The sequence below is a fragment of the Epinephelus moara genome, chromosome 8, assembly GCF_006386435.1.
Source record: "Epinephelus moara isolate mb chromosome 8, YSFRI_EMoa_1.0, whole genome shotgun sequence".
Taxonomy (NCBI): Eukaryota; Metazoa; Chordata; class Actinopteri; order Perciformes; family Serranidae; genus Epinephelus; species Epinephelus moara.
The window spans coordinates 4,936,694-4,949,765 of NC_065513.1; the positions used below are offsets into that span (position 1 = coordinate 4,936,694).

Genomic DNA, 13,072 nt, shown 5'->3' on the forward strand with positions numbered 1-13,072 from the left:
GATTTGTTTTTTTCATTGATATAAAAATTGATATAAAATACAGGCACATAGAAGGACATGGAATGATGGCAAATCTGGTTAGCCCTGATTGTCCTGAAAAAAAGCTATAGCATGTGTATGTAGCCTTTATAATGACTGTGATATGAGCTTAAAAGTAAAGGCAGTAAAAATACCCCAAAAAGGCCTAGGGCCCATAGGGTTAAAAAGTACTGAAATAAGGTACTGTTTGGTACCGGTACCGAATTCCAGATACCGGTACCGGTACCGTATCGGTTCAAGTATGAACGGTACCCAACCCTACCGATGATTGCTGCTATTTTAACTCCCCGCGGACGTCGGGTCGAGGAGGAGGAATAGCGACTATTTAGAGTCACTAAATGTAAGCAGCTAGGTAAGATGACGTGTCTGAGTGCCGTAAATCACTTCGTCCTGGAAGCGACCTGGTGCGGACCCAGAGACAGTTTCCTAAAGGTATGGGTATACACTATATAGAAATAGCTTATCTTCACACAGATGGTCTCATTTGCTGTTGTAGGTCACGCACAGACATCAGCAGAAACGAGAGACTTTTGCATATCCAGTTAAAAGTGCCTTGTAGCGGCTTTAAAAAATAATTGTCAGATTAACTGACAATGAAAATGAGCGTGAGGTTCAGCCCTGCTTTTATCAGTAAAATTGTACGTATAAGGTGTTGTGTAGTCCAGTTAGAGAAAACTTGGGTATCAGTTATGTCTATTAATAATGCAGAAACATTTGTAAATAGCTATTTTAGGCAGCAGCACTCAAACTGGTCAAATTGATCCATCCTCTCCGTGCATGTGCATTTCAGCTGTACAAATAAGGACTGCATGTCATCAATAAAGTTTAGACAGCTGTGGTGGTGGGAAATGACTTTTGTATGTCTCAGGGGTGGAAGGCAGTACAGGCTGAGAGTGCTGCAGTCACAATTTATCTCTGCTGCAGAGAGGCTGGTTGATTCTCCATGGACTGTGGCCAAAATCTCTCCCTATTTAGTATATAAGGCACTATACTTAAAAGCTCCATTTGTTATGTAATCAATCATTCATGGCATGCAATGCAATAAAAGAGCATGTGGGTTCAGATGATTTATGTTTAACTGTCTGCACATTTCTTGGTAGACAATCCAGGAAGAGGGTTAAAGGCTCAGTACGCAACATTCAGAGCATTAACGTAGACTGAATCATTGTGACGTCCTGCTAACAAAAGTCACTTCTGGGTACACAACTGGCAATTGATGACAATTGTGAACTGAAGAACTGCGGTCACCAAGAGCACACTATGGACTCTCAGTTGTTTTCAACAGAAAACACAAGACCGCACTGCTAAAACAAGGAAGAAAGCTAAAGGGAACAGATGTCTTTATTAAGGAGCACCTATCTAAACACAACAAACACAAAAAATCCGGTCATAATCTATTTTTACTGGTCATTTTAATTTTCGTTTTTAAATGATAATAAAGATATTCAAATAAATATTCATTTAGTTTTCATTCGTTCGTTTTTAATAAATCCAACAAGCAAGTTATAAAGTGTGCATTAATAAGGACATGAACGAAAAGATGAACAGACATCCACACACCCGTGCCATTCTGGACACACCGGACGGCACTAACGCGTTATGTATAAGGGCGTTATGTAGTTATGTCTGTAGGCTCGGTGACACAAAATTAAAATTGTAATGAAGTGATTATGGCATTGAAAAATGTGTTCGGTTATGCACTGTTGTGTTATTTTAAATTATAAACACGGTATTTCCTCCTCACGTTCCTCAGTGCGTGCTGCTGTTATTTTATTTTGAAAATTGTCCGGATTCTCTCGTCTTTTTTGTGTCCGACTTCCTGTTTGGTACGATCCGCTCGATCTAGCTTGACAGAAGCGCTCGCGGCTCCCGTGAAAAATAGACCAGACGCCGAACTGAAGTGCTGCCTCCGCGGGCGCTCCGCTCTGCTCAGAGCCTGTGTGGACAGTCAGATAGGTTAACATGGGCGCCGATTGAAAACTGCCTCCGCTGCTGGGCGCCGTGCTTCGGTTCCGCGTCCGGTGTGTCCAGAGCGTTATGTCAACAACGCTACATGAAGAATGAATGACTTTTTCTCTGCAGTGTGAAAGCGGCAGCCACTTAAACCACTGACTGTGCACTCCGCCGCCAAGTGGGGTGGTTATTGCAACCGGTCAAATGACCGACGGCCTTCAGATTTTCCGGTCGTTGTTGTAAAAAAACGGTCAATGACCGAGAATATCCGGTTAACGCGACCCCTGAGACACACATATATATATATATATACATATATATATATATATATATATATAGGCCTACACACACACACACACACACACATATATATATGTTGTTGTTGTTGTTTTTCCCCCAATAACGCTCCTAATAAACAGTCCAGTCCTATTCGTGGTGGCGGATGTTTTAATGATGGCAGGCTGCCACAAATAAATGAATGTGGCTCAGGAGGTAGAGCGGGTCGACCACTAATTGGAAGATCAGCGGTTAGATGCCCGGCTCCTCCGCATGTCTAAGTGTCATGAGCAAGATACTGATCCCCAAATGTGTATGAATATGTGTGTGAGTGGGTGAATTCAGTATGCTGTGTAAAGCACTTTGAGTGGATGTAAGACTAGAAAGGCACTAAATACATGGAAGTCCATTCATCATTTAAACTGTACAGACTAGATTTCCCTCGGCTGAGATCTGCCAGTAATTTGATAGCAAGTGCAATGTGTTCTGCATGCATTTACATCTTGTGTTTACATGTTTTTTGTTTCTGATCCAGATACAGATCACATGTTTATACAGGGTGTAAAGTCATAATCTTATTAAGGTTTTGACCCCTTGAAGCTTGATTTTAAGTGGATGCATACTTACCATATGGAGTTCCAGGACCAAATTCCTTTGCTGCATCCTGCATGTATTGACCCAGCAGCTCTGCATTGGTAATTCTGGATGGTGCCTTCCTGTCCAACTTTTCATAGAGAAACTCTTCAATCCTGGCACCTTTAGAGAGAGTAAGGAAGAGTTTTATTCAGAGCACAGCTGGAAAACAAAGAAGCGCTCGAAATTTTAGTTCATTTATCTCTCATTTATCAGAACCCAACTCTGCTCTATGAAACTTTTTAGCTTCTTGTAGCTCGTTGTTTTTGAATTTAGGGCTAATGATTTTTAAATGTAGTTAAGTCTGAGCCACAGCCACATCAACCCCCACAGACAGTACCTGAATCTGATGAACATACTAAACACTACCTGCTCAGCAGAGCAGACAGACAGAATTACACAGTGACTGGTGAACATAATGTAGTAGAGCCTCTAGCAAAATAAATATCTAGTCATTTTTGTCAGGAGTCAACAGAGACAAAAACAAAGGTAAAAGGACAGTTCATCAGGACTCGTATTCACCAGGATTGTTTGCTGAATAGCTTTACAGCTGTTAAAAAAGAAGTCCAATATTTCCCTTTTAGTGTAGTGGGGTAAAAGAGCAAGAGCTGCACAAAACTGAAACACCCAAGTTATCTTAAAATTGTACTTAAGTGCAGAACTTGAAGAACTGTATTTACTTTCCACCCCTGCTCATCCTGTGTATTCTGATGTACTTAAAAGATCTTTCCTTGCATGCCATGACAAACGGGTGCCCAGTAAAAATGATCACATTCTTTTGAGCAGCAGAAAAGCAGTAACAAGGGACTGAGGGATCACCTTGCTGAGCATATATATGCCATTAGAACAAGAAACCACGACAACCCCAAGGCTAGACACTTCAGTGAACTTCATAATGCTAATGATTTTTTATTTGGCACAGAGGGCATTCAAAACATTAAAGTTTGGTCAGAGGGGGGGGGGGGCAGAATACAGAAACTCAATCAAAGGGAAGCTTTTTGGGTCCATCAACTGGAGGCTTTAAAATATCCTGGTCTTAATGAGGATATAAGATAAAGGAAAAGAAGTCCGCACAGCCTATGTGTAAAGGTGTGTGTGTGTATATATATATATATAAATATATATACACACACACACACACACACACACACACACACACATATGTGTATATATACTGTGTATATATATATATATATATATATATATATATACACAGTGGTGTGAAAAAGTGTTTGCCCCCTTCCTGATTTCTTACTTTTTTGCATGTTTTCCACACTTAAATGTTTCAGATCATCAAACAAATTTAAACATTAGTCAAAGATAACACAAGTAAACACAAAATGCAGTTTTTAAATGAAGGGTTTTATTAATGAGGAAGAAAAAAATCCAAAGCTACATGGCCCTGTGTGAAAAAGTGTTTGCCCCCCAGCTCCTGTTAAAACATAACTGTGGTTGATCACACCTGAGTTCAATTTCTGTAGCCACACCCAGGCCTGATTACTGCACACCTGTTCCCAATCTAGAAATCACTTAAATAGGACCTACCTGACAAAGTGAAGTAGACCAAAAGATCCTCAAAAGCTACAGACATCATGCCGAGATCCAAAGAAATTCAGGAACAAATGAGAAAAAAAGTAATTGAAATCTATCAGTCTGGAAAAGGTTATAAAGCCATTTCTAAAGCTTTGGGACTCCAGCGAACCACAGTGAGAGCCATTATCCACAAATGGCGAAAACACGGAACAGTGGTGAACTTTCCCAGGAGTGGCCGGCCGACCAAAATTACCCCAAGAGCGCAGCGACGACTCATCCAAGAGGTGACAAAAGACCCCACAACAACATCTAAAGAACTGCAGGCATCACTTGCCTCAGTTAAGGTCAGTGTTCATGACTCCACCATAAGAAAGAGACTGGGCAAAAATGGCCTGCATGGCAGAGTTCCAAGACGAAAACCACTGCTAAGCAAAAAGAACATTAAGGCTTGTCCCATTTTTGCCAGAAAACATCTTGATGATCCCCAAGACTCGTACGCTCTCACACACCGATGGAACAGCCATCGGGAGCAATTTGGGCTTCAACTTCAACACAGTGCCTCACACTACATACAGTAGGACTAACTGGTAGTTTTGAAAGACTCGCACCAACAATGAAGAAATGGCACATAATGGATTACTTCAAAACTATTGAAACTACTATTGAATTGAATTAATACTTCTGACAATCTCAACAGAGATGTTTTGTGGGGTTTCTGTTCACTGCCAGTAATGCAATTAGTGAATAAATATCACACATTTCAGTCTTAAAAATGTTATACAATGTTGTACCAACAAAATCAAAACCTCTGAGTCAGCCCCAACAATATCAGCTTCAGAAAGGAACACTGCCTTGCATACAAGTGTACAGGGGCTCTTTTGAGGTCCAATCCCTGTTCTTCACACACAACTCAGAAATGATATGACTGTGATGTCTTTTAGGCTTGGGCGGTACCAAAATACCCTCAAACATGAATAGTTTTCCATTTACACTGAATCAGACAGGGGTTGATCGACTCCATAGAGATTCTCATATGAGCTCACTGTGCTGTTTTTAGAGCACATTTACTGTACTTTGAAGTTTGATGCACTCTCATGAAGCCCCACAAGCAACCATTTCAAACTGAAAAGATCATGGAGCCACTGTACTCTAAACTGTACTCTAGCACAGCTGAAGCCATTTCCTTTTCAAATGGAGTTGACATTGGTATAGTGGACTTCACAACACAGGGTAACACAAAAGGCACTTTGTGGGGGCACACATCATGTTTGATATGAATGCTGCACTTGGGAACAGCAGGGACTGACCTTAACACAGCACAGTGGCTGATAAATGTGTACTCTATTTAGATTCAAGACCACCACAAACCTGATTCTACTAGTCCCACCAATTAGTAGGCCCTAAGCTTCATCTAGTTTCATACCAAGTTTCATTATCAATGCATTACTGTAGTGCCAGGATACCACTTCGGTGTATGCCTTGTTACTAAATTACCACCCAAGTCTAATGTGGGTTATGTTGAGTAAATGAATATAATGGATGACGTGAGTCCACAGAATTAAAAAGCATTACATAACAAACATGTTTTCCACGAGTACAGTTTTGTGTCTGAGGGGAATATCTCTGAAAATGCAAAAGGGCCTGGTCTCAAGGTCTCTATCACATGTCCATAATACTTAGTAATATTTATATTATAATATAAAAGATGCACAGTATTGACAAGCTTCCAGTCGCAGAAAAGAAGTTTGATCAGGATATCTTTAGTTCGGTTCATATTCTTGTTTCTGTGTATTTTTTTGTTTTATCACTTTTTCTTCATCCTTTATTGCTCACACACGTTACTGATTGTGGTTTTCCTATAAAGCACTTTGCATCTTGAAGTCTCAACTCTACCATATAAATTCTACTGTTTATTACACACTGATAAAAGGGTCATGACAGACACCTGAAATGATTACCAAGAAAATATTGGGTCATCGGCTAGATGGCTGACAAGTCATTTTGCACTTGTGGAAAACTTTGTACAAGACAAGCATGTGCAAGAAAAAAAGCACACCGAAAAAGTTTTATATACTCTGAAAACAACAACACTATGACACACTGCTACATTGGCAGGAGTAATTAGGACACCAGTTCAACTAATCTGAGGTAATATGAGGAAAATATGAACTGTCACAGTCAGGATGAGGGGGAACTGATATGGTAAAAATGTGGGGTGTTAAAATCCCAAATGGATGGAAAACTGAAATCCTGCACTATCTGGATTAGTTTCTGTTCCTTTCGATTTTATTGTTCAGTGTGATTTGTCCTAGAGGGTTTCTTTCATTGTTCTTTCTGAAACTATGGAATGTAATACTGTGGTGTGTTTCTGTCCATATTCTGAGCTAAACAACCTGTACTAACTAAAAGACTCTGAACACCTTAATATTTAACAAGACAAAGAGTCTACAGCCATGCTAGCAGCTCTGTGAGGTTATGCTTAGATAGTGGCACTTTGAACAAAATGCTAAGATCAGCATGCAAACAGCAATGTTAACATTTTAATGTTTAGCAGAGATAGGCTATTGTTCACCATGTTCACAATCTAGTCTGATAGCAGGATAATTTTTGCTATTTAGCATCAAATACAAGGTGAAGCTGATGCTGATGGGAATGTGGTTAGTTTTGTAGGTATTTGATCAGAAAATTAACTAGACAAAATGGAACTTTTTCCTGATAATGCTAAACAAAAAGTCAGAAGATGATGAGAGTTATTACAATTGATCTCAAGGGGCATGAATCTGTGTACAACGTGTCATGGCAATCCATCCAATGGTGGCTGAGATATTTAAGATATTTCAGTCAGTACCAAAGGGGCGGATCACCTTACCAACCAAAAGTGCCATTCCTTGAGCTATATGATAGTGATAGTTTGGCTAAAAAAAAAACCCAAGGATGAAGTTTGCATCTAAAGCAGTATTTCGACATTTCTTTTAAACATGCTATTGCTTAATTGGTTTCTGATGAAGAGTTAGATGAGAAGGTAAATACCACCCTTGTATCTATCCCTTAAATATGAAGCTGCAGCCAGCAGCTTCAGACTTTTAACCGGGGGCTTCTCTACTTTCAGGCTTTTGATATACCTTTTCTCCTTGCTCTGTCTAAGGACTACCTGAAGAACATTTTCTGTTTTGGTGACCACTTTTTTTTTTTATCTTCAAGCACACCTTAAAGTTTGCTGGACTTACTCCGCATGAAATTGACTGAGGCCTTGGACTCTTGATTTTTCTTTACAATACTAAATCACTGGATGCAGGGATACTTGGGGTTTCATTGTATATTTTTGTTTGTAGTTTTGGTAATGATTATTCTGGTAATCACTTGACCAAAAATACCTATTGTGCTACTTTGAATTTGCAGTTTAATCAAAGTTGGTCACTTTAGGAGAAAGACTAATGAGAATGAAGAGTCTATACCCTGTATATCTTGGCCTAGATATATCACTGATATAACAGGTGCTCATAACAGGTGCTCAAACCAGGATGCTCTTTTATTTTTGAATATGGACAGAATACCCAAATATCATGCTTAAGCCTTGAAGCGAGACAAAGCTGAGAAAGACACAATGAATAACCACTTCATAAAAGAAAAATACACTGTCTGGCCAAGGCCAGTCAAACTGAGATTAAACTTAAAAGGAGGCTGAAGCTTCAACGTTTAAAACCCATTTTGCATAAATTATCATTAACCCATGTGCTGACTCACCATCAGCCGCGTGCCAACATAGGATTTCATCCTGTGCTCACCCCTGAACAATAAAAAGCCACCTTCGATCTTAATACCAAAGAACCATGTGCTGATTTGGTCTAATTAATGTTATCAATAACTTTTTGTGTATTAATTATTGAAAGGCATGAAAGGTTTCCACAGCACGGCACCAAAATAGGAAGTCAAAATACTTACCAGTGTGATCAACTGTAGCATGGAGAATCAAAAAGTCACACGTTAGAGCTCCCTATTCTCAAATATGTAAATCCATATCACTGTAAATCTATATATAATATATGCTACAAGTATTTGCCCTTTTTAAATTAAAGTCATTGCAACTATGCTGACACTAGCTTGTAGCACAATGTTTTATAACTGTACTGACTGACTGACATTTGGTATGTGGTGCCTATTCACAGAAAACTACTGTGTTTCCCATTGGTCTATTTAGGATTACTTTAAGGACCATATCAGTGGTTTTGCATGTTTGAGCCTTTTAACTGCAAATTTAATTTCCCTTTATTTTTTGTCACAGTAGCACTTACAAGCTGGCTCCATTTTTAAGGTAGCTTGCATAATTTTTTTGTGCATGTACATGAGAACACATGCACATGCATAATACAAAACTGACTGCTAGTTAACATGGATGTAAACAATACACAATTTTGAATATTCCAAAAAACTGGTGATAGCAACTGTAACAAGGAGTTGACTTCACAAGTTTATCTAAAATGAAACATTTACATTTGGGCAAAACCCAGTGAAGACAAGTGCAACCTTTTCTCTCCTATACTTGTCCTGCAGACTTACAGCATGGCTCTGATCCTGCCCCTCAGTGCTCTGTATTCATACAAAATACAAGTGGTCCTGCAAGAAGGACTGTGCTTGTTAGACAAGGTGGATGTGATGACTTATCTGTCCTAAGATCATTTGGTAAAAGTTAAACTGAAGCTGAACAACAGGTGTTCAAGATGATCCACATACATGGAGTAAGGGATTCTTTTGTTGTTATTATAAAATGCATAAGGGATTGCAGAGCCTGGACCACCAGAAACCAGAACTAATTTCAAAAACTGTTACAAGTTTTCAAACTGGTACATTTCAGATTTCATAATCTTGAACAAACCAACATTAAAAAAAAAAAATCACAATTGTACCTGCATGCAAGTCATTCAGCACATGACTATGAATGAACCTTTACACAAAAATAAAGGCAGACGTGAACACTTACATATCTTGACATACAAAATTTTAAATATTTAAAATTTTCATACATATCATGAAATGAACTAAAACTACTTGTTGCCTAAATCATGGAAAACAATACAAAAACTTGGCATGGTATAAGAATGCCTTGTAATATGGTGAAGTAACTTTTAGCTAAAGGGGTAAAACATGCAACATCCTTGATATGGTCCTTTCATTATTATATATTTTGACTTTAATTATTGAATTGTCTATTGCACTACTATTATGACTGCATTTTCTGATTGTGTAACTGAATTATTTACACTGATGGTAAAAAGAAATGCAGCATTCACTGGGTTAGACTGACATTTCACACAAAACAATGTCAAATAAAACCTTTGACGGTAAAGCAAGTACTTTGAACATGTGGACATTCTGCAGTCTTTTAGTGCTTTGTATGTCAGTAACTTGCACCTGATTAGGCCCACAAGTTCTAACAGCACATACAATTCCAAGTCGTGATGCCTCACTGTATTGTTTGTCACAGGGATTACAATAAATTAAACATATTCTTAAATAGGTACACAACCTATTGCTTTGGTTTAACCAGTCCGAAAAATGTTGTTTTTTTCCATCAATCCAGCATTACTTTGAAGAACTTTGTTGTTAATTGTTGATTAAATTAATTGGTTTAATCATGTTTTGTATTAGGTGGCAAATATCTGATAATTTGTCTTGTGTATTAAAATCAATAACTTGGGCTAAAAGCAGTGACGGGGAGTAAATAGTTACAAGCAACAGAGTTAAGTAATTAAATTACAAAATAAATGCAACTGTAATGAATTACAGTTTCTAAGAAAAAAACTGTGTAATGAAATTACAGTTGCTGATCAAAATGTTGATGATGACAAACAGGTTACATCTGAGTATATTTCTTTTTGGTAAAAGTTCATATGTTGAAAATAACATTCATTCTGTTGCGTTGCATCTTTTTGCTGTGCAGGAATGCCTTATTTTAGCTTATTTTGAGGATGTTAGTCAGCAAAGTCAATGGGATCAATTTTAGAGCACACCTATGCGCTTATATGTTTAGGTCTTTCAGGTCTTTCCAGTTGTATTGGCCAGTTTAAAACATTTGTTAGAAAAGTAATCAAATGTCATAAGTTACATTTCATGATGAAGTCATTAAAATAGGTACTTTATTGATTACATTTTTGACAGGGTAACTTTAAATCTGTAATCTAATACATTTCAAAAGTAACCTTCCCAACACTGGCTAAAGGTTTATTATGCATGAGCTGATATTTCCTTTATGATGCTTTTATCATCAGTCACCTATTATAAAATTATAGAGAACATCAGCATGGTAGCAGAACTGCTTGAAAACAATTTGAAATGTAACTGTAGAATACTCTTTCCACATCTAATGATAGGACTGTAATATATAGCATACTTGGGTTGGGCTGCAGCAGGACCTCAGTCTGTCTGTAGATTTTCTCAGTCCAAAGTTTGGTGCAGTCTGCGCGGCTCATCAGGTTTTCAAAGTGAGCGTCCAGCTCAGTCTTCTCCGCCTGGCCCAACTTCTCCTCTGTGAACTGAAGCAGAGGACACACACCACACACACATACTCCTGATTAACTACTGAGACACAACTGTTCCCATTTAGTGCAGGTTTCAATCATAGACATGTTTCAATGGTTTCAATTATCAACAGCTAGGGAATTAACGCGATATCATGACGTCATAGAGGGTCCGGTTCACGAGTAGCTCTTGCTCACCTGACAGTCATGTATGTCCCCCCTTCCTGTTACTCTCAGACTTGTCAAAATAAATATATTCGGTTACAGTTTGCTAAGCTATTTAACTGAGCCCACGTTTAATTTATACTAGCGACTGGTACGCTAGCTTGACTAAAATATAACGTTACATTAAGAAGATAACGTCATCTTAGCTAACAACACTGCATGATAGCATTTGGACAACGCTGTTAAATTACAGTGTAGGCCTTAACTATTCTGACGACGTAGCAGTTGGCTAAATATCAAGTAATTGTATCTGTTTTCTATGCTAATATTAACATAACGTTAGCTCGGTGGTACAATATATTGCAGGGTCAGATACTGTACCGTAACGGTAGTCAGTAACGTCAGTAACAGCTGGCTGTCAAAATGGAAAGAAGCGTCGACCGAACCACAGAATTTTACACGTAGTTTTCATTACCTGGACAGCTCGCGTGAAAAACACTCCAGCACCGCAGGCTAATTTCTTCACGTTGAAATCCATTGTGTTAGTATGTGCTAGCTAGTTGTGTGACAGTGGAAGTAGACAACTAGACACCAGCAGCTGGATGTTATGGCACCGCACAGCAAAAGTCACGTGACCACCACTGACAAGGCCGGTTACGTCAAACATATGATAAATCTGCTTAAAGGCAAAAACATTTGACCAGCTTGAACTATGGCCATGTTTATTATAAAACAACATATTAAGGATAACAGCAGTGACTTCCTTTTGACTTGGGCAATTGTTCCATTGAGGTGTTGCATTACAAATTTCCATCAATGCAATACCATATGCCAGCCAACAGATGCCGCCAGTTTGACTATATTGAATGCTTAAAAACACTCCAAAGCAGTGGCTCTTAAACAGGGGTCCGGGGACCCCCACTTGTCATTCCAGGGTGTCCCCAGTAATGGGAAATAGTTTATCTTCACTATTAAATTCACTATAGAAGTGAGCTGAATGTGAGTAAGAGTCACAATAGTGACTATTCTGATCATAGGTTTCACTTCCTCCACAGTTTCCCCAATTTGTTGACAACCATAGAATTCTGGTCAATAACCAGATTTTTTTAGATGGAGGTCTCTGAAGCCAAACCTAATAAAATGGGGGTCGCTGATATAATGTGTATCAATTTAGGGGTCCTTTACACAAAAAAGATTGAGAACTACTGATCTAAAACTATTTACAGCTCAATTATTTCAAATTGGAGCTGTGCTTTGTTTTCTTGAATACACTGATGATAAAGGGAAAGGTTAGACTTTTGGGGTGTTTATCTCTCCCTGGTAGAGTTGATAAATACAGGCCAAAATCTGATATTAAAAACATATAGATACATTTTAAACAATTAGATATGATCTTATTCAGATCATTAGGATTTTCTTTTTCTTTTTTTTATTTTTAATTCAAGGCCAGTACATGCAGCATTGGCTGCTAACACTGGCATTAACTTGAAACAGATGTGATTAGAGACTATAGGGAGACACAGAGCAGCTAAAGCACAGGATTTTAGTAGTAGAGTTTAGAAGTCTCTGACTCCTGATACTATTTACCAGTGTTTACTATTGGTTAATCTCATGGCCACCCTATTGAATTTATTCATCTGAAAAAGTTAGGCTGCCTCTGGAGTTATGAACACATTTTGTTGTTTTCCAAAGGTCTTGTAGTCTTGTGGTGGAGTTATTCTTTGATTAATCTGTTAAAATGCTTGCATTAGCTTTGAGAGTTAACACTATAATATAACATGGATGCTACAAAGACGATGTGTTGTATTTTATTGCTCAGAGCATCTAGACAACTTAATCATTAAATGGAGTAGGGAACTCTTTTTACACATTGTTCTGATGCCACATGAATGCAACAAAACAACAGATCATTGGACAATGATAATTCTGTAACACTGTTTTGCGTTTACATAGCCTAC

At 38.3% G+C, this 13,072-nt stretch overlaps 2 protein-coding genes across 3 annotated transcripts in view; one reads left to right on the forward strand and one right to left on the reverse strand.

The window, feature by feature from the left end:
* Positions 1 to 11,740, reverse strand: part of sh3glb2a (SH3-domain GRB2-like endophilin B2a) — a 56,405-nt gene extending 44,665 nt beyond the window's left edge. Inside the window, exons 1-3 of the mRNA XM_050050370.1 lie at positions 11,590 to 11,740; positions 10,823 to 10,964; positions 2,896 to 3,024 (exon numbers count right to left, since the gene is read on the reverse strand). Of these exons, the coding sequence (XP_049906327.1) occupies positions 2,896 to 3,024; positions 10,823 to 10,964; positions 11,590 to 11,652 (334 nt within the window). The 5' untranslated portion in view covers positions 11,653 to 11,740. The remainder of the gene's footprint in view (positions 1 to 2,895; positions 3,025 to 10,822; positions 10,965 to 11,589) is intronic.
* Positions 1 to 13,072, forward strand: part of dph7 (diphthamide biosynthesis 7) — a 29,138-nt gene that overhangs the window by 1,260 nt on the left and 14,806 nt on the right. The window lies entirely within an intron of this gene.